The following is a 23315-nucleotide window of genomic DNA, read 5'->3' on the forward strand; positions in this document are numbered from 1 at the left end:
AGAAAAATGACAAATAAAATAATAAAATACACACCACTTATTTTTTAACAAATTCATTCAGCTAATATTTACAAGCACCCATATAATTCACTCAATCATTCAACAAATATATATTGACTCCCTTGTATTGAACAAGCACAGGTCTATTTATTGGATCTTTTAGGTACTATACTGGATCTTTTAGGTACTATACTAAATGAATACTATACTAAATGAATAGGATATGGCCCTTCCCCCAAGGAGCTCACAGTTTAGACAGACAAATAGAATAGGTAAACTGCATTTACAACTGAATATTAAAGTTAAGATTCAAGTATTGAGTACTGGATGCCATAGGAATCCAGCGGTAATTTAATTCAGAAGGGACTGAAGATGGTTTTACCACATGGACTTTGGAACTTTCCCTGAGTATCCATAATCAAGCAGAAGGCAAAAGGTTTCATAACAAATATAAAAAGTCTGAGGTTTTTCATGATCCCGAATTCTATGATTCAACATTCCTTTTTGTGAACATATTTTAGTGACTGCATAATATTTAACCCTCTTTGTCTTTGGATTTTTAGCGTTTCTTCCCCAAAGTGTCTACTATTAAAAATAAAATTTGGGGGCTTCCCTGGTGGCGCAGTGGTTGAGAATCTGCCTGCTAATGCAGGGGACACGGGTTCGAGCCCTGGTCTGGGAGGATCCCACATGCCGCGGAGCAACTAAGCCCGTGAGCCACAACTACTGAGCCTGCGTGTCTGGAGCCTGTGCTCTGCAACAAGAGAGGCCGCGATAGTGAGAGGCCCGCGCACCATGATGAAGAGTGGCCCCCACTTGCCACAACTAGAGAAAGCCCTCGCACAGAAACGAAGACCCAGCACAGCCAAAATAAATTAAAAAATAATAATAATTTAAAAAAATAAAATAAAAAATTTTTAAAGATAAATAAAATTTGAAAAGGACCTTGAACTGGCAAGTACACTTTGTCAAATAGGACACAAAGCCTATGCAACCTGCTTCCTTGGGACATTCAGGACCTGTTTCATTCATTAGCTCATTTTTCATTTTCTCTTTCTGGGTCAGATTTAATCTAGGATTTTTTTTTTTTTGGTGTGAATTATGTAAACTTCTTGATTCTGCCTTTTGTGGCATTAAAACACTTTAACAATGTGTTGGTAAGTTAAAGTACTCCTCATTTGCTCTTGAGTAAATTTCAATGTACTTGACTGAAGAACACTGTTCAGCTATCAACAGTCTCCAAGTTTTTCACCAGTTTGCAAAGTGGCCTTAATAAAATAGGAGACAAAAATATGTATTGAAATGAAAAAGTAGACAGCCAGTGGGAAGCTGCCACATAGCACAGGGAGATCAGCTCAGTGCTTTGTGACCACCTAGAGGGGTGGGATAGGGAGGGTGGGAGGAAAAGGGAGGAGATATGAGGATATATGTATATGTATAGCTGATTCACTTTGTTATACAGCAGCAACTAACACAACAATGTAAAGCAATTATACTCCAATAAAGATGTTAAAAAATGTATGTATTGAATATTTACCACATTCCAGGCATTGTGCTAAATGTTTTCACATGTGATATATCACTTAATCCTTAAAGCAATCCTGTAAGCAAGGTGTTATTTTTCCTGCTTTCTACAGATAAAACTTGTCCATTTCTCTTTTCTCACCTTCATTCTCAGAAATTCTAGTTCATAGTTAGAGGTCATGGCATAGAAACATAATACTGAGTTAGAAATTAGGAGACCCGGTTCTAGCTAAGGCTCTGTGACATGCTGTGTGATCTTCAGAAAGTCACCTCCTGTCTAGGTGGTTTAGTAACCTTACATGGGAAATGAGAACATGAAAACTATAGGATATGGTGTATTAGGTCAAACTCCTCTCTCAAAAAAAAAAAAAAAGCAAAAAACATTTACAATAAGGCTGAATCTTCTGACAGATATGCCTTGCATTCAGACTCATAGTTATTCTCAGAAAAGTAGGTATAAATTATATTTTTGCAAATTGACTCCTAACTTATAGGTCCTTAGAGGAAGTTGCCATTTGAAAGAAACCTATAGTTAATTCTGGAAATGAGTGTATGCTCTAAACATAAACTGCTTGGGCTCAAATTTTGGCTCTGTCACTTAAAAGCTATGTGACTTTAGGTAACTTAATTAAACTCTGTATGCCTCAGTTTCCCCATCTCTAACATGGAGATAACAATTATACCCATCTCTGAAGATTATAACGAGGATTAAGTGAGTTGACATTTGTAATGCATACAGAACAGTATCAGGACCATAGTAGCAGGTTAGTGTGTATGTGCTGGGATAGGGATGAATGCCTTACAGTGTAAATAGCTGTTGACTTAATGTACCCATTTTGAACACTTGGATTTTTGGATATTGTATATTTTTAAACTGGAACACACCAATATAGTCATGGGACCCCCCCCACAATTAACTCGAAGTCTAATAGTGTTTTAAACTTATTTAGAGGAGAACAAACTAATTACCTCATATTTATAAATCCACAAGGTAGAGGAAAACTATTTAAAGCTGGGGAATGTTATAACATATAATGTAACTTGTGGCAGTGCAAATTCATACTACCATGTTTAAAATGGATGTAGCAATACCAATCACCAAGAGTCTTAAAATATTTAAAATATATCTCAGTAATTCTACTTACTCTAGACTATTCAAAGGAAATAATTCCAAATCCAAAAAAAAAGATTTATTCCCCAATATATGTTTTTTTTATTTTGTTTTAATAGTAGAAAATTGTGGGAGGCAATTTTATCTTTGGATTAAATATCCAAAGATAAGGATGGTCACCTGTTATATAGCCATTAAAATATATATACAAATCCTAATATAAATTTAAAACATTCAAAAGTAAACTCAATGTGATTACAACTAAATTTTTTGCACAGGCTCCGGACGCACAGGTTCAGCGGCCATGGCTCACGGGCCTAGCCGCTCCGCGGCATGTGGGATCTTCCCGGACCGGGGCACAAACCCGCGTCCCCTGCATCGGCAGGCGGACTCTCAACCACTGCACCACCAGGGAAACCCAGCTAAATTTTTTAAATGAAGCTATATGTGGACCACCAACAACAACATAGTACCAGGAAACTAGAAAATATACTAAATTACTAATATATTAATAGCTTTTATCTCCAGTCCTCTGGGACAGTAGTATTTTTAAAAATTTGTTTTCCTTATGATTTTATGTTTTTTTTAAAATGTATTTCAATGAACACATATTAGTTTAAAATAAAAGCGAAGAACATACCAAAATGGTCAGACACTGGCAATATTCATGTATAGAAAAACTGTTCTACCAATACAAAAATATACACAGTGAGATATTGATTAATGAATCCTCTGGAACCACCACTCTTTTATAACAAAGTTTGCTATGCCTGAATAAACAAATGAGCAAACAAAACCACTTTTCCACCACAGAGACTAGTTTCTAGACTGAAAAAGGAAGTCTGGGAGAGGTTGGAGAACGCCTGCAGGCTCGCGGGAACTGTCCACCGGAGAGGTGCTGACAGCACTCCAATCTTGGGAGACTGTAAAAGCACCCTCTGGAGGTTGGGAGCCCACAGCCCAATTCCCTTTCCTCTTTCTCCTCTTTCCTGATGTCTCTCCCTTCCCATAATCTTGTTGTACTTTTCTTCCTTCCTCTTTGCCTCTTCCTTTCTCTGTTTGTCTGATAACTATGGAGATTGGAAAAAATGACCCTGGAAAGCATCTAGGATATTGTCTAACCTTCGCAGATGTTTAATCAAGCTGAATTCTTTTCTCGCTTCCTTTTATTTCTCTAGTAAGAATTTCTTTCTTCTTTTGATTTCCTCTTTTTTTTTTTCTATTTTCTTTCATTTAAATCTCTTCCTTATTCTCATTATCCTTTCTTTGGGAAGAGTAACCATATAGACAAGAAAAAGGTTGCTTTCTACCAAATGATTCTTTTCCTTTGAGGGGTGAAGCAGTTTTTGCAATGTCTATACATTCACTGGAAAAAACAGGTTCCAGGACTTTACAGTTTTTCCAAGAGCTTTTCCCTATCCTTTAATAAAGGATAAAGGTACCTGGTGCACCTAGGGGCTTGATGGTTTGATTCAGTTGAGTTGTTACATTAACAAATGACTATCTGGGGGGAAGAGAGAGGTTTTGTAAGGTATGAGCCATATTTCAATAGAATCTTATTTTGAGTTAAAAAAAAAGTAAAGGAATAATTGCAGAGAATATAGGACTTTACAAAGTACTTTTATTAAGGAATAAAAAATATCAGGGAAATATGAGCTATTATTAGGATATTAAGAAATATTAGGGAAAATAACATCCTATCTTTTTATGTTTTGCCTTGGAAATGGTGATTAGAAAATGGAAAAGGAAGGGAAGGGGACACACGGGGGCTGCTGGTCCTTGCAATGCAGCAATGAACAAGATAAAGGAAAGAGAAACAATATCTAGGCTGCTGTGAAATTACATTCAGAACTTGGATCTTTGCAGGTGGAGAAAATAGAGTTAGACAAAGGTAAAGCTAATGCCTATTTTCACATAATGACACGGAAACTACTACGAATAGAAAAAGCCTTTCAGAAGGCCTCCTTTTCCACGGAAAGCCCATTCCCATAAGCAGCATTATCTGGTAAAAAGAGACTGGGGCAAAAAGAGAACTGAAGCAACAGGAAAACTTTTTTGAACAATGGTGTTCTAATTTCTCTTATGAGACCTTAAGCTCAAGTGGGACTGTGGTTTTCTGTATTTTAGGGAACGAAGTGGAATTACCTCTCTCAATAGATTTGTAATTCCTGGAGAAAGGGAATGGTGTCATACATATTTGTATTTCTAATGCCTATCATGGTGCCTGGGATAGAGCCTAGTACAGAAAGACACTTCACATTTATAGTCATAAGTAATATAGTCAGTTAACTAAACTGAATGACAACCAGGATGCAGCAAGGGGGGAGGGGCTGGAGATTGCTAAGTGACAAAATAAAATTATTTGGGGTTTCTGCCTTGAAAGCTCAAGTTACTCAGAACCCTTCAAGCCATTACTAGGTTTGGGGGTAATAAGAACAGTTTAAGTGTTTTTGAAACGGACAAAGTCTGGCTTACACACAAACAAGGTTTTTGACTTTGCCATACTAATTATTTTCCAGGAAAGAAAATAAATGCCCATCCTAATAAACTTATTTTCAAACTTACTAGATAATATTAGAATGAATGCACTTTTGGAGCCTCCATATTGACATAGCTCTATGAGGGTTTTTTTTCCCCACAATTATTTAAATTCTACTTTCATTGCTCAAAGATTCAGCTAAAATCCTTATTTTATATGTTTTCTTAAATCATTATCGTAATTAGTAGAGTTGGACTTCGAGATCCTGGGGACAAAAGCTGTTTATTGCCACATCTCTAGTGTCTAGCATTTTATTGATTGCTCAATAAATATTTTTTGGTATCAGTTTTTCATTCATTTTTATAAACCCACTTTGTTTTATGAATATTTTATCAATATATAAATTGTTCCTACATTTTATATAAACACTTAGCATAGAGAAAATAACTTTAAGAGAAGTAATACTCAAGCTCATAGCAAAAATGAACAATCTATCGAAAGAACTACCCTAAAAGAGATTCTTCCTATAAGTGATGAAACCCCCTCAGTGGAGCTATGAAAATAACCAAGGTCATATAAAAGCATCAGTCATTTAATGAATGCATACTTACTAAACATTGCATGTATCTCATTTAAATTGTACTCCTCTCAATAACATAGTAATATGTAATGCAGTAGTTATTACTGTGGCCATTTCACCAGTGAAAAAACTGAGACTTAGAAAAATCATATAGCTAGTAAGCTGGGTACATCCAGCTTCGAAACCCAGGCCTATACAATATGCAACTTTTCCACATTATGTTCTGTTGTCATCTGTCAAATAGTGTTGAAGAACTTCACTAGAGAAAGGCTAGAATAGAAGGCTCCATTATTTCCATATCTAAGATTCCAAGGTGGGAGCCTTACATTAGCCAGTAAATAATTAACCAACTATTAAGTAAGGTTATAATATAATTATCAAGCCCATTATACAAGGCTTTTAAGTATCATCTTATTCAAATATACTTGGCAAAATAAAATGGGATAGACTCTCTAAAAGTATTATTTTATAGAAATTTGATTTCTTTTCCAAAGAACATTATCTACCAACACATTCATTTATTTCACTCTATTGACATGGTTCTCTCACAAACTGACTTTTTTAAACTGAAACACCAAAAGGAAGAGAACTTAAAGGAAGTTAAACTAACGTAATTCCCCAACATTAAAAAAAAAAAAGAGAGCATTTGTAAATAGACCAATTCCCTGCAATATGATCTGAAAATCAGGGAAAATTTAACAGCATAAAAGAAACTTCTTTTGAATGTCCCAGGTTGAATGCATATTCAACAACATTCTCCACAACAACAGCTTATCTTATTTGATTATTAGCTGGTGTTTAATTTCCCCTGGCAAATAATTCACCTTTGTAAATAATCATTTTGCACTGCAAAGCATTCTCTTATGTTTACTGGAATAGATTTTAAACAGTAGCCATGGCTAAGATGCTGCTGGAAATACAATTAGAAGAGTGAGCGGATAGACACATGCGGGAAGGGTGGCAGGTTGTGTGAGGAGAGGAGCTAACAAGTTAGTTATTGGTGCTGTTCAGTTACATACATCTTCCTGACAGTGATGAACACACAAACCTTCAACAACTCTCAGACCTTTTCAGGGGTTTCACAAGGAGTATCAGGCTACTGTTTAAGTATGATCAATACTTTTGTAACTGACTCTAAGGTGCAGCCTATCATGTTGAGTAAAAAACATAAATCTCTGGCAGTAACTTTACCATTAAATGATTTTATGAAAAACATCATTGAAGGATGTTAGAGCTGTGGAGGATTATCTCACCCATACCTTTCACTTTACAGAAGAAAACTCGGGCTCAGAGAAGAGAGATTCTCTAGGCATAGCCAGTATAAGACTCATGATTTTGACTCCCAATTTTTCCATTAAATCTACACCTCTTCTGAGCATTATCCATGAAGTTGAATGTATATGTTTCATTAACTCTACTGTCTAAGGTGCTTGCCAGCGTCCAATGCAGTCACTGGTGTTATCCTTCAGAACGACAGAGATCATGTGATTTTTATTCACTTACAGAAGTGAATTTTCAGTTACTTCATATGATGTTCTCTCTCTCTCTCTCCTTAGAGAACCATCATAGCGGCCACAAAAGTGTTTTATACAAACAGGTGAGACAATCCCCCTCCCCCAGTTTTTCATAATGAAAAGAAGTGAAAGTGTGTATCTAGGAGTAAGGTGACATGGACTCAGACCATTCATTGGCTAAGACTGCTCAAATGACGAGTTCTATGAACCTTTCTCAGGGGGTGCATCATCGCATCCACCAAAAAAAGTTTCAGACACTGAGCAATGAATGCTAACCTGCTTCAAAAACCTTCAAACCTCATTTCCTTGGGAACACCAATCCCCTTTACAAAAATCTGGCGTGGGACACTTATTCACTAGAAACTCACTGAGTAATCGCACCACCTCTGGATAAAATTTCTGAGTGCGGATTTCAAGTGCATTGTATAAGCTCAGAGAAAAATACACAATTGGGGGCAACATGAGCCTGGCTCCAGATTTTCTGTCTAAAATAAAAATAGGCTCCTCAGCTTGAAAAGTGTCAGATTGCAAACTGATATGCTTAATTCCATCTCAAGTACATCTACCACTCCAGCTAACCCTGACTGTGGGGCTCCAGGCGGTGGCAACCTGTGACGAGTTCAGGAGCTCGCGGAGGAGCCTCCAGAAGCCCAGTCACTAGCTAAGTATATAAAGAGATCCCAAGCAGAGAGCCACCTAAGGCGCCCCCTTTCCGAGGCGGGCGTTATCTGCTCTTGGAGCCTCTGTACATTAGAGACCAGGGTCCCGTCACAACTGAGTTTTTAACCCAACATCAGTGAGCTCTCCCGGCCCCAAACCCAGCCGGCTCCCAGAGAGAGCAGAACAAGTCGTAGCTTCTGTCACTCTCCCAACAGGCAGACACATAAACAAACAACAAAAGGAATGGTTTGCTCCCCCAAGGGAGGCAGCATGCATTAAAAAGACATGAACCTCGTCCTACCTTGCATCCAAACATCAACGACAAAGTGTTATTGGTGCAAGCAACTTTGCAGTGGCAAATCATTGGTGTAAAACAGTCAGGGTCCTTAACAACGGGGCACACTCCTTCCGGGCTGCGGCAGTGGCAGCGCGCTGGGGTACCCGAACACGGTGCTCACCCGGCACATGGAGCGACAGCCTAGACCCGGCGGCCACTTCGATCGCTGCCCCCTGCGCCCAGTGCGGCCATCCCAGCGCCGGGGTAGAAGCAACGCCGCGGGCAAGTACCAAGCGTCTCGGGGGTCTCCCTTCCCCGGGGAACAAGGCGTGGGGGAGGGGGGAGGGACAGAACCAAGAAGGTTTCCCCCCCCCTATGGTGAAGGTAAATTTTGGGGGAGGTAAATTTTTTTAAAAAATTTTAAAAATAAAAGGAAGCCAGGCTCTTAGAGGAGGGTTCAAAGGAGGTGGGGCAGTATGTAAAAGGATGTGCCCGCCTACTCGCCCCAGTCACACAAGATTGTCATGCGAGCTGAAGGGGGCTGAAATTATTCTCCCTGAAGGAAAAAAAAAAAAAAAATACTGCAGCTCCCGGTTTGGTAAAAAGCCAATGGCTTGCTGCAATCCAGAGTCACCGTGGGGAGCGCCGGCCGGGCAAGTGGGGTGGGAGGGAGGGGCCGAGAGAGGGAGGGAGCGCGAGGCTCGCCAGCCCAGCCCAGCCCGCCTGTGCGCTCCTCGCCACTCGGGAGTCCCTGGGGTCCGAGCCGGAGCGCTCCCGGCGCTGATGTGACCTGGAGATCTCACTCGGCTCTCATTGCCTCTGCTGCCCTAGGGTGGGCGACCTCCAAGGCCGAGTTCTCCAGGTGTGGGGGGAGGCCCGCACGGAACCTGCAGAGAGCATCCTCCTCTCCCTCCGACTTCAGCTTGCCTGAGTGGATGGCCGGCAAAGGAACTTGGGGTAGAAGTGGGCTGTTTCGCTAGGGCCCTGCATCCTTGACTTCTGTGTCAGCTAGCCTACTCACTCCCTGGGTTGTAGATTTGGCCTCAGAACCATGGCTTTATCTGATACAACATTTTCCAAACTCAAAAAGGAGGAGTCCGCCCCCTTCCCCACCTTGATGTCTTAGAGGCTCCAAGAAGCCCCAGAAGTATTACTGTTGTTCGGGAGGCATGAATGACAAGGCTGGTGGTTGCTTTATCGGTTTTTTTCTTTTCTTTTTTTTCTTTTGAAAGTGAAGCTGTCAAAATTGCAAAAGAACAAAAAAATTAAAAAAAATGAAAATCAGCATGTGGCTGGCCCAGCTGCAAAACTGCTTGTTGGAGACAAAAAAAAAAAAAAAAAAAGTGATAGGAAGGCTGCAGAGTAGGAAGTGGGTAAAACTAGCACTCTTAGGGTGCCACCTAAGTGCCTGGCACTGTGCCTCACAATTGGCTGGTGGAAAGAGAGCAAGCCATCAGGATTTGGAATCAGACTCTGGCTCTGGTGCTGAGTATGGCTTTGTGTAAGTCACAGTGTTTGAGCCTCTGTTTGCTTATCTATAAAGTGCAGACTTGTTATGAAGACTAGAGATGGTAAACAACACTTTCCTGTGGTAAGCCCTGGTAGTCCACAGCAGCTGCTCTGTACTTCAATAGCTTATCTCAAGTCTTAGTCTGAGAGGTAGATGTTATTGGACACATTTTTCTAGAGGAAGAAACTGATGCCCTGAGGGCTATATCACTTGCCCAAGTCACACAATCAATAAGCCATGAAGGTGAGATTCAAAGAAAAGTGGTGGAAGATAGTTTAAAAAGCAGCATCATAGGAGACATCACACACCTCTCCAGAAGGATGTTCTAAAGTCTCCAGATTTATTTGAGAACAGTCAGGCCTGTCCCATTCACATAAATGTAGTAGTTTCAAAAGTCTCTTTCTAAGTGGGCACGGAACTCAGACCTCACTTGAATTAGAGCAACAACACAGTCCTAGATATCCATAGCAAACTCTGCTGGAACCATGCCCTCCTGATGCAGTTCTACCAGGATACCAGACCACTTATACTCTAAATGAACAGAAGCCCAAATATCACTATGGGCTTCAACTTATAAAGTTCCAGTAAGAACAAAAGAACTTGTAAACTGTCAAGTCAAATGCAGTACCCTATAAACTTTCCCTCACTTGCCCATATCCAAAATACCCTAGCTTCCTGCCCCAAGTTAATGGAAACTAAACCTGATTGCATTGGAATTCTGTGGGTGTGCTTGTTAAAAAAGAAAAGAAAAGAAAAGAAAAGAAAAGAAAAGAAAAGAAAAGAAGAAAAGAAACAGAAAGGAAGGAAGGAAGGTAGGAAGGAAGGAAAGATGGATTCTCAGGCCTAACCCTACATTCTCATTCCATAGGCCAAGAGGATATCAAGAAATCTACATTTTTAATCAGACCCGTGATGAGAGGAATATGGGTCCTGCCTACCAAATTAAGACCTCTTGAAGGGAAATTAATATGGAACAAAGTATGAGCAAAGATCAGCATGGGAAGACAGTCAACGTTAAGGCAAATCTGGTTCTAACTGAAGAGGGCAACTATGTCTCAGGCTTTGTGATTCTCACACAAATTTAGGTGTCCTTACCTAGTTGATTTCTCTATTAGGAATTGGGCTTGATTCAATCTGGTGCATATCTAGAGGCTGCTGGGGCTCAGGAGGTCATATATATATATGTGCTTAAACATACCAGGTCACATTTTAGGGGCAGAACTCTGGTCTGGTGCCTTCTGTGGAATCTTAAAGTCACACTCACAGGTTAAGTGTATCCCTTAGCATTCTTTCCCTTTATGTTAGCATAAAATGTGTGATTGTGTGAGCACTTCCACCTACAGAGCATCTATAATTATGGCTGGTTTTCCAAAGGAGAATGGATTCTAAAAAAGTTGTACAATATTTCCCTTATTCATTAGCCTATAATTTGGATTTCAAACACCCCAAAAGTACCGTATGCTCTATATTGTGATGTTCCAATAATATCTAACACTGTCTTTCCCTAATGAATTACCCAAGCTAAGGCTGACCTCCTATTCTAGGGCAGCATTAAAGGCTGCTATGTTCAAGTTATTTCCCATTCTACAGTTTGTGCTGGTTTAGATTGACAGAACGAAATGACAAAATACAAAGAAAATATATATTTTATTTCCTTGATCTTTTATTGTTTAACTTTAATCAATGAAACTTCATTGATTAAACCTCTCTATACCTCTCTGTCTCTCCACATGCGCACACACACACACACACACACACACTTGTGTGTGTGTGTGTGTGTGTATGTATATTTGTTATCTGTTCGTATATATCTGACAAAACGCTTTCCCTTAATTCTTGTCTCTGGGTAATAGCTCTGGGGTGAATTGAAAGGGGGGAGGAGGGAAAATGTTGTTTCCATGACAATGCATTCCATAGTTACAGCCAGTAACCACTATGGTTAACAAAATGAATCACTGTTACCTTAAGATATGAACACACTGCATTAGTGGTCTGAAAAGCTAATTTGGGAGTATACTGCATGGGGGTGTACTGCAATATTTTTAGGAGGAGATATTACTAAGGAATGCCAGGAGATGATGCATCCATTTTAATAGTCAAGATAACCACCCTTAATTAGACATTTCAATGACTGGTAACATATACAGTTCTTCCTAATAATCCTCACTTTTACAAAATAATACATAACAACTACACAGTAGTAAATATTTTTCCTTATTACAACTTGCCTTAAAATAGACTCACAATCACAAAAGTCAGGTTTATCAATAAATGTGACCAGTGTTTAATTTTAATCTTTTATTTTTATTATCATTATTATTTCTAATCAGAAATTGGGACAAGGCAAGAGGCATTAGCTATTTACTTAACTTTTTTATTTCTTTGTTGATCCCCTTCATAGCAGTTTTTAAGAGGTGGTTCATGTTGGAAGGGAAAAGAGTGTACTGGACATCAGGAGCCACGATGTCTCTTCCTACTGACTGACTTTGAGCAAGCTACTCAGCCTCTCTGAGCCCCAATTCCCTTGTCTATTAAGATGAAACGGGTACACTAGAGTATCTCCAAGTTTACTTCCAGGGTTGAGGTTCTCTGAGTGGTCTTACAAATATAGGACCTTAAGGATGTAAAGGAAATTTGAGAAGCCATTTCATTCAGTCACCTGTCTTCAGAAAATAAACTCTTCTATAGTGCTTACTGTTTGATATGCTCTACTATAGTGTTTGCTACGTGCGGTGTTTTACGTTCAGCAGTGTGCTGGAGCCAGATTTGACTCTTGAGCGCCCATTGTGTCTGTACCTATTTCCAATTCTCTATTCAGTGATATCAGCTGGTAGCTTGAAATCAGCCATGGAGGAAGTATTTACATCACATAAATTGGAAAACACTATATATCAAGACTTTTTGTCTTCAGAGAAACATCTACCACCACAGCACTGGTTTAAGTACTTTATCTTCATTAACATATTTAATCCTCACAACCCCTCAAAATTACAAAAAGAAAGAAACTGAATCACAGAGAGATTAAGTAATTTGCCCAAGCTAACAAAACTGGTACACTAGTTAACTAAATGAATCAACTAGCAAAAAAGTCTTGATGGCTTTCAATTATAAACGTTTATTTCTTCCTCATGTGAGACATCCTTCATAGCGTGACCCTGACTCTACCATGTTGTTCTATGAACAGAAGAACAGCCTCTATCATGTCCCTGACGTTCTCATGGCAGAAGAAAAAATGAACAACGGCTGAGTATGTAATGGCTCTTAACATTTCTTTTCAGACATTAAAAACGACTCCCTGTTCACATCTTATTAGCATGTCATGTGGCCAAACCCAGTGCCAGTCCAGTGGAGAAGGATAATCCTCTCACAGGGAGGAAGGAGAGAAAATTTGGGAACAATAATTTACTAGATAACAGCTTAGCTGGGTGATAGAATTGAAATTTGAACCCAAGAAATCTGACTTGAGGAGCCAAGTTCTTAACAAGTAGGCCACTCTGCCTGTTACTTACAGCTAATGTGTCTCTATTTTTCACCTATTTTCCATATTAGGGTTTGTTATTTAGTAACTCTTTAAGGGAGTGACTCCTATAAAGAAAGCATGGTAGATTTAGAAAACATAAGAACTTGGAGCGAATCAAATATACTTGGTTTTGCCACTAATGGCTGTGTGATTTCAACCTTTAATTCCTTTCCCTCTAACTCCCTTTCACTGCAAATTACAGTCCACTTATTTTCACTTAATCTTTAGTACTGATGTCTTCATGTAATTAATTCATCAATAAGTTCATAATACAAATTATGTTTTTTTATTGTTGAGCTTCCTGAAATACATAAGGCAAAGAGGCAAATAAATATGTCTTTTTGCCATCAATGAGTTTATAAACTAATTGAAGAGATTCCCATGAAATAAAAACTAACAGCAGATCTTTCTAACAGTAAGAAATTATATATAATTAAGCACTAATAAATGTACTTGAAGTCCATAAGATTGCTTGACCAATGTAATTAACTTCTCTGAACTATCGTTTCCCGTTCTGTAAAATGGTATTGCTATAAGGCTTAAATGAGATAATGTATTTCAAAATGTCTGTCCCTCTTATCTGGTTTGCACTAAACACTCAGTAAATTAGAGAAGCTTTATATTAATTTCCTGAGGTTTTTTTTTCCAATAAAATTTAGACCCACCCAGTATGTATTATCTCTTTATACATACTTTATCTCTTTAAACTTTCTTTACAAATTTTACTCTCCCAAAGACTCCTCAGGCCCTTTCTCAGGTCTCCTACATCCCTCTTACTGAGGAACACACAGTTGTAGTGAGGGTTTGTATTAGAGTCAGGACCCATAAAAACTGACTCTGAATCCATCATGCCTTCACCATGACTGTCACCTCTTTGTCTTCTCTGTAATTTCTGAGTGTTCTACTCACCGGCCACTAAGTGTAGACCCCTTGGGGCCAGTCATGCTTAGTGACTGGTTGACCTTTATTTGAATCATACTTGCCATGTTTGCTTGACCTTTACTTGGAATAATTTTCTTATCTATTTGTAGTTTGGAACGATTGAGTCAATAAATGAATTAATCAAGAACAAGTAAATATATGGGTTAAGCCAGGCTTTCCATAGCTCCCACGCAGGCCCTAGGTGAACTAATGTAGGTCTTTTTTTGTCTCCTAATTCAGCTCTTGCCCCCAAACTTCCTCATTGAAAGGACACAACCTTTATTGAGGAAATGCCATCCCACTGATTCAGAATCAATTCTGCCATTTTGTTTTAGTAGCAAGTATTTTGAAATAATAATTGTCCTTAGCCTCAATAAGATAAGGCACAATTTTGCCTCTAAGACTTCTCATGATACTCACTTTCACTTAGTGCCATTTTGAAACAGCAACTCTAAAATATCACTCTCTGCACCACCTGTGAGAATTTCCTCAGTAGGAAAAATCAAATGAAAAACAACTCTTCTTAGATCTTGTTGTTTACCAAATTTGATTTCAGTGTTGAAAGAGCAAGGTTTGGGACTTGGGTTCCAATCTTAGCTTTGATACTTACTATTTAATTCTGAGTTAATCAGTTACTCTCTTTGACAGTTAATTTTCTGATCCGTTAAAAAAGGGGAGGGGTTGTTAAATAATAACACCTATATTACAGGGTTCCTTTGAGGATTAATTAAAATACCATGCGTGAAAGAACCTATCAAAGTGCCTGGCATACATATATTTTTTCATTCTCAAAGATAGCATTTATTTTTAATAATATTTTTTCTAAATACAAAATTAAAAGTTTAGTATAGAAACAATTTAAAAATATTGTCAGGCACAAAAAAAGCAATTTGAAAGTACTCACAATTCCATTGCCAGGGATAACTAATCTTAATACTTTGGAGGTATGTTTCCAGTAGTGCTTCAACAAAATTGTATTCAAACTGTATATAACAGTGTAGGCTAATTTTGAAAATAATATATACCTTTGATACCAATCCATGCTTTTAGGCAGAAATCTTCCTATAAAAGTACATTAATGATGGCACAGCATTTCAATATTTCATGGTGTATTTCACAAGCCCCTTTTTGTCAGGGGTCAAAAATATTTCTGAATTCAATATAATGAGAAAAATTGAAATGTTCTTGTGGACAAATATTTGCACATATCCATAACAAAATTATTAGGCTAAAACTTATAGATAAGGAATTCTTGGTGTAAAGAGCATGAACATTTAAAAAATTTTAATGTATAATAGTCGATTTATGTTTGTATTAATTTATATTTCCATTAAAAATTTTATGGGACTCGTTATGTTCCATAAATAATATACTATAGGAGATACTTCAGCCAAACTCTGCTGGTAGATTTTTTATTTTGATTTGTCTGAAGATGCTATTTTTATTTTATTTGGTTATTTTATTGGCTTTTACGTGATAGTTTAGCTCAGTATAAATTCTAGGCTGCCAGCTATTTTCTCCCAGGACTTTGTAGAGTCAATCCAGTTGTCTTTTCTCTGTAAGTGCTTAATTATTTCCCACTGATCAATTTTATTAGTTGTTTTGGTGTTCTGGAGATTCACCCCAATGTAATAAGATATGGAGTTCACTTTTTTAATCCTGTTTAGGTCTTCTTTTGATTGCTGCATCTAGGGATTCATGTCTTTAATCAATTATTTAAAAAATGTGAAGGCATACCACTTTGCATTTTTCTCTCCCTCATGCTTTCTATTCTTTTTTCCCCTTAAATTGCAATGACATATATTTTTACTTTCCCTTTTTTAAAATATTTTTTATCTCTTTAGCTGCTTATGTTGCACTATGGGTAATTTCTTCACATATCTTTCCATTTCTTAATTTTGCCTTCGGTTCTTTAAAACATTTGTTTTGTTTTAAATTTTAGTCATTATACTTTCAGTTCTGAAAGTCCTACTGTTTTTATTAAGATATAATTGAGATATTAAATTGTGTATGTTTAAGGTACACAATGTGTTTATACACTCATATATTGCCAAATGATGACCTCTGTAGTGTTGGGGAACACCTTCATCACCTCATATAATCACTATTTATTTTTTGTGGTAAGAACATTTAAGATCTACTCTTTTAAAAACTCTTACGTATATAGTTCAGTATCACTAACTGTAATCACCATACTGTACATTAGATCCCCAAAACATATTTATCTTATAACTGAAAGTGTATACCCTTTGACCAACATCTCCCCAATTCCCCTACTCCTCAGTCCCTGGTAACCATTATTCTACTCTCTGTTTCTATGAGTTTGGCTTTTTTAGATTTCATATATAAGTGATATCATACAGTATTTATCTGTCTCTGACTTATTTCACTTAGCATAATACCCTCAAGGTCCATCCACGTTTTTGCAAATGGCAGGGTTTCCTTCTTTTTATGGCTGAATAATATTCCATTCTCTCTCTCTCTCTCCATACACACACACACACACACACACACACACACACACACACACACACACAACACTGTCTTTGCATTATTCATCTGTTGATGGACACTTAGCTTGCTTCCATATGTTGGCTATTGTGAGTAATGCTGCAATGAACATGGGACTGCAGATGTCTCTTCAATATCACTTTTCATTTCCTTTGGATATATACCCAGAAGTGGGATTGCTGATAGTTTAATTTTTACTTTTTGGTGGAACCTCCATACTGTTTCCACAGTAGCTATCCTGTACCAATTTACATTTCCACCAACAGTATACAAGTATTCCCTTTTCTCCACATCCTTACTAAGACTTGATATCTCTTGTCTTTTTGATGACAGTGATTCCAACACATGTGAGGTGATATGTCATTGTGGTTTTGACTTGCATTCCCCTGATGATTAGTGATGATGAACATATTTTCATGTACCTGTTGGCCATCTGTATGTCTCCCTTGGAAAAATATCTATTCAGTTTCTCTGCTCATTTTTAACTGGATTGTTTGTTTGTTTTTGGTACTGAGTTGTATGAGTTCTCTATACATTTTGGATATTAACCACTTATTAGGTGTATGACTTGTAAATATGCCTCCCATTCTGTAGATTGGCTTTTTGTATTGTTGACTGTCTCTTTTCTGACCTGACACCTATTATTAATGAATGCTTAATAGTATTCATTTATTCACTCATTCATTCCTTTATTTATTCATTCATTATATACCAAAACTAGCTGAGAAACTTATTTCAAACATATGTCAACCAAACACAACAAAATTCCTGTGAAATCACTAATTCTATTTTTATACAGTGTTTGCCCATCTGTGAAACAAAGGCAGATTGTTCATTGTCCAAAAATAAATGCTAAATACAAGTTCAACTTTGAGAGCAGCAATTCAGGGGAAGACTGTGTCAAAAACATGGCTCATTTTAAATGGCTTTATATTGTCACTGTGCTTCTTTACTACGAATAGATTTTCCTTATCAGCTTCCTTTCATCTGAACAATAGATGGCTCTTCTAGCTGCAAGAACTAAATGAGGTGACTTACCCTGAAGAACACCACTCTATTATGTTGCAAGCAGGGACCCTCAGCTAATCATATCCAAACTAAGTGAAATGATTACTCAATGAAACAGTTGCTCACTTGAAACTGTGAAGACATTAGGTCTCTCTTACAATCTCCAGCTACAAACCAAAGAATTAAGATTATGACACAATTATCTCTTTTTCTCTTAATAAGGTGCAAGCATGCTAGTTAAAGTCCCTGATGGCACTGAATTATAAATATAGCCTAACTAGACTTCCATTTCCCATTTGCTTAAAATAAGATCATTGTAGGAAAACTATCTTTTGGTACAATGTGTGAATTATTCTTATTGTAAAAATGCTGGTGCTCTCTTCCTTCATTACAAGGACAATCATTCTCAAGTATAATGTGTTGGAAGATCTGAATTGTGTTTGCTAAAGTTGATAGTGTATGACCATAGAAAAGTCTTTGCTGGGTTCATGATATTAAGCACATTCACTTTATTTCCCCTTTTTGGTTCCCAATTACTATTTGATTATTCATTAATTCATTCAACAAATATTTTCACATGTCTGTTATATATATGTTAGGCAGGAATCTAAGTTTGGAATACAAGTACAGATCAATACAGTCTTGACCTTGTGGGGATTACAGACAAGTGAGGAAGGCAGATTGGGATAAGTGCTTTGAGAATATCTACATGGCTCTATGAGAGCATATAGGGGGAATCTCATTTAATAAGGGAGGTCAAAGAAGACATAATTGGGAAAGTGATTACTGAGTTGAGATCAGAAGGATGAGTGGGAATTTACCATACAAATGGAGGAAGGAAAAGAATCTCAAATAGAAAGAACATACAACAAACACTTGCTGCCAGAAACAAGAAGGGCAGGAATGAACCGAGATTAGCTCACAATAGCTAGAACACAGAAAACAAGGGGAAACATCAAGTGAGAAGAGGCTGAAGAAAGTAGAGGTCAGATTATGCAGGCTACATTTAAGATTTTTGTTTTGCTCTAAAAGTCTTAGGAAACTACAGAAGAGACATTTTAAAGCAGCTTTATTGAAGTATAACTACAAATATTTAAAGTGTACAATTTGATAAGATTCAATATATGTAGACATCTGTGAAACCCTCAGCAAAATCAACATAGAAAACATATCTATCACCCTCAAAAGCTTCCTCATGCCCATTTATAACCCCTGCCCCTAAAATTCTTTCCTACTTCCCCAACTCAAAGCAACCACAGATCTGCTTTCTGTCATTATAGATTAGTTTACACTTTCTAGAAATTTATATAAATGAAATCATATAGTATGTGCTTTTATGTCTGATTCTTTTCCCGCTCAACAAATCTATTCTCAGAGTCATCTAGGTTGTTGCATGTGTCAACAGTTCATTTCTGATTTTTATTTCTGTGTAATATCACATTGTAAAGATACATTATAATTTGTTTATCCATTCACCTGTTGATGGATATTTGGATTGTTTCCAGTTTGGGGATATATAACTGTCATGAATATTTGTGTATAAGTCTTTGAACAGATATATATTTCCTTTTCTATTGGATTGGGATAAGGTTATGACATGGCAGATGTACGTTTACATTTTTTTTTTAATTGTCAAACTGTTTTCCAAAGTGGTTGTACCATTTCACATTCCCACCAGCAGTGTACGAGAATTCCAGTACCTTCAGATCTAAGTCAACATTTGGTATGGTCAGTCAATTTAATTTTAGCCATTCTCATGTAATTTTAATTTTCACATCCATAATGGCTAATGGTGTTGAACATCACTTCATGTCTGTATTTGTTGCTTGTATGTCTTCTTTGGTAGTTTCTATTCAAATCTTTGGTCATCTTTGAAAGTGAATTGTTTCTTATTGTTGGTTTTAAGAGCCCTTTGTATATTCCAGATTTAAGCTCTTAATTAGATATATGATTGCACATATTTTCCCAGTCTACAGTTTTTTTTTCATTCTTTTAACAGTGTCTTTGTCGAATTATTTTTTTTTTTTATCATTCATACTTCTCATGTCCTATCTAAGAAATCTGTGCCGACCTGAAGGGTACAAAGATGTTCTCTAATCTGTAGAATTTTTGTAGCTCTAGGTTTTACATTTAGGTCTACAATAAATTTAGGGTTGACTTTTATATACAGTGTGAGGTATGAATCCAAGTTTATATTTTTATATATGAATATCCAATTGTTCTAGCACCATTTGCTGAAATGCCTATCCTTTCTTTCTCCAGTGAACTGAGTGCCTTTGTCAAAAATCAGTTGTCCTGGGCTTCCCTGGTGGCGCAGTGGTTGAGAGTCCACCTGCCGATGCAGGGGACACGGGTTCGTGCCCCGGTCCGCGAAGATCCCACATGCCGCGTAGCGGCTGGGCCCGTGAGCCATGGCCGCTGAGCCTGCCCGTCCGGAGCCTGTTGCTCCGCAACGGGAGAGGCCACAACAGTGAGAGGCCCGCCTACCGCAAAAAAAAAAAAAAAAAAAAAAAATCTGTTGTCCTTATACATCTGTTTTATTTCTGGACTCTCAGTTCCTTTCTATTGATCTAATTGTCTACCTTTACACAAACACCATCTTTATAACCAGCTTTCTTTCAGAGCTCTTTTGACTCTCGTAGATACTTTGAATTTCCATATGAATTTTAGAATTAGCTTGCTGATATCTACAAACACTTCTACTCAAATTTTGGTACGATTTTGTTGGATCTCTAGATCAGTTTGGAGACAATGAACAACTTAACAGTGTTGAGTCTTCCAACTCAGGAGCAAGGTATCTCTTCATTTATTTAGATCATCTTCAATTTTCCTCAGCAATATTCTATAATTTTGAACGTATAGCTCTTTCACATCTTTCATCAGATTTATCTGTGAATATTTCATATTCTATGTTATTGTAAATAGAATTGCTTTATTGATTTCAATTTTCAACTGTTCATTCTTAGTATGTAGAAATACAATTGAGTTTTGTATATTGACTTTTATGCTGCAAACTTGCTAAACTCACCAATTTGTCTGGTAGTTTTTTTGTTATTGTCAATTCCATGAGATCATAACATGTCATCTGCAAATAAAAAGTCATACTTCTTCTTTCGTTTCTTTTTCTTGACTGAAGATGCTAGTAGAACATCCAGTACACTAGTGCATAAAAGTAGTAAGAATGGATATTCCTCCTGTCTTGTTCCTGATCTTAAGGGGAGAGTACTCAGTCTTTCACTATTAAGTACATTATTAGCTGTAGATTTTTCATAGATTTTTTATTCAGTTGAGGAAGGGCCCCCTTTTATTTTGTTGAGATTTTTTTTTTTTTTAATCAGAAATAGATACTGGATTTTCTCAGATTCTTTTTCTACATCTATGGAGGGGATTATTTTTCTTAGCTTATTAATATGAGATTTTTGAATATTAAACAACCCAATGTTCTTGGGATAAACCTCACTTGGTCATGATATATTTTAATTCTAATATAGTACTGGATTCCATTTGCTGAAGTTTTGTTTAGAATTTTGCATCTATGTTTATGAGGGCTATTAGTCTATAGTATCTTTTTCTTATATTTGTCTGTTTTTGATATCAGGGTAATACTAGCTTCATAGAATGAGGTGGAAGATATTGCCTCCTCCCATATTTTGGAACAGTTTGCACAGAACTGGTATTATTTCTTCCTTCAATGTTTGGTAGAATTAATCAGAATGAAGCCATGTGGGCCAGAAGTGTATGTATGTGCGTATATCTTTTATATACCTTCCTATGTATGTATGTATGTGTGTGTGTGTGTGTGTGTGTGTGTGTGTGTATATATATATATATATACACACACACACACACACACACACACACATACACAGAGAGAGAGAGAGATTTCAGAAGGAATAGGGATGTGATATTATATTCATATTTCAAGAAAATCATTCTGGCTGCAACGTGGAAGATTGGAAAGGGGCACTAATGACAGTGGGTCAAACATTTAGGAGGCACTTCCAGTAGTGCAGACAACAGATAGTGAAGATTTAGACTAGAGTGTCACCAGTAGAAACAAAGGAAAGTGGTTAGATTCAAGGAACATTTTAGAAGTAAAAGTGAGAGGCACTGGTGCAGAATCAAATATGGAGGGAAATGAGGAATGACTTCTGGATTTCTGGCTTATATAACTGGATAATTTGTAATGCCATTCACTGATATATGCTATACTTAAACAGGAGCAAAATAGAGTGTGTGCGTATGTATGGGTTGGAAAGACATCACTGTTATTTTTTTTGTTTGTTTGCTTGTACATTTGTTTAAGGTATCTTTTGTAACTCTAAGTTGGATACATGTATCTAGACCTCAGAGTAAATTTCTGGGATAGAAATAAAAATTTATACATTGCTTATAATGGGTTTTACTAAAACTTTGGGTATGGATGATATCATCTAACATCTTAGAGAAGAGCATAAGAAGAGAAAAATTCTGAGGATCAGGCTTTGAAGAACTCCAATATTTAATAATTTTCTTTTTTTCTACTTTTTACCCTCAGAACCCTTATTTTTCTTAGTAGCCACCCTGTTGGCTATGCGTGACTCTTATATGATGTCCCCTTTTTCAATAGTGTAGAAAACATCTAGGTTGGGCCTTACTTGGTGCAAGGGAGGCAGCAAAGTGGTGTGAAAGAATAAACATTACAGCCAGAAAAAATAAAATGTAAGGACATGATAACTGCAATATCTACACGGCTTACAGTTAGTCACCTTCTTGATTTCAGCCTATTAGGAATTCTGATCTGTTTGCTTGTTTTTCCCATAGAGATATATTTGCTGTAAGAGACTGTAAAATTTATATTTTTCTGTGATATTAAAAGATATGAATGGAATAAAAACTCAAGAAGAAAAGTTCAATATTATTAGTCATCAGGGAAATGAAAATTAAAACCACTGTACACCCATTAAAATGACTCAACTTTAAAAAGATTGGTAATTCCAAGTGTTGATGAAGATGTGGAGGAACCGAAGCTCTCATACACTGCTGGTAGGAATGTAAAATGGTCCAACCATATTGGAACGTAGTTTGGTATTTCTTAAAAAGTTAGAAATAAACGTAAGAGTCAGCCATTCTATTTCCAGGTACTAAAGAACAATATTCACACAGATTTGTACACAAATGTTTGTAGAAACTTTTTTCATAATATCCCCAGAGTGGAAACACCCACATGTACATCAATAAGTAAATGGACAAACAAAATAAGATACATCCATACAACTTCAAAATCATCAATCCAATTGAAAGAAGACAGACACAAAAGTGTTCATACTGTACAATTCTACATACATAAAATTCTGAAAAATAAAAATTAACATATTGTGCTGGCTAGACCTAGAGGTAGAGGGAGGGAAGGGCTGAAATGCAGCATGAAGAAACTTTCAGGGGTGATAGAAACTATCTGTATCTTTATTATGGCAGTGGTTTCACAGGTGTCTATATCTGTCAAACCCATCAAATTGTAAATTTTAAATTGGTTCACTTTATTATATATAAAGCATACCTCAATAACATATTTATTAAAATATTTTAGATGATTTAAGATTCAAGATCAAAGAATTACATTAATTTTCTAGGTGAATTATCAAATTAAACACCAATGGTGTAGGTTTTAACCAAAGCAGCTCCTAGCTTAATTTCTTCCTGTACGGGTATTACATAAGC

General features: G+C 36.9%; 1 protein-coding gene across 14 annotated transcripts in view; it reads right to left on the reverse strand.

Moving 5' to 3' along the window:
• Window positions 1-23315, reverse strand: part of DLG2 (discs large MAGUK scaffold protein 2) — a 2041348-nt gene that overhangs the window by 1190810 nt on the left and 827223 nt on the right. Inside the window, exon 1 of one of the 14 annotated variants that reach the window (XM_079928910.1) lies at window positions 8170-8388. The exons of the other annotated variants lie outside the window; for them this stretch is intronic. Coding sequence (XP_079785036.1) covers window positions 8170-8232 — 63 coding nt within the window. The 5' untranslated portion in view covers window positions 8233-8388. Of the gene's footprint in view, window positions 1-8169; window positions 8389-23315 lie in introns of those variants that run through there. 14 annotated transcript variants of the gene reach the window in all.

Source organism: Stenella coeruleoalba (genome assembly GCF_951394435.1).
Source record: "Stenella coeruleoalba genome assembly, chromosome: 8".
Lineage (NCBI taxonomy): Eukaryota > Metazoa > Chordata > Mammalia > Artiodactyla > Delphinidae > Stenella > Stenella coeruleoalba.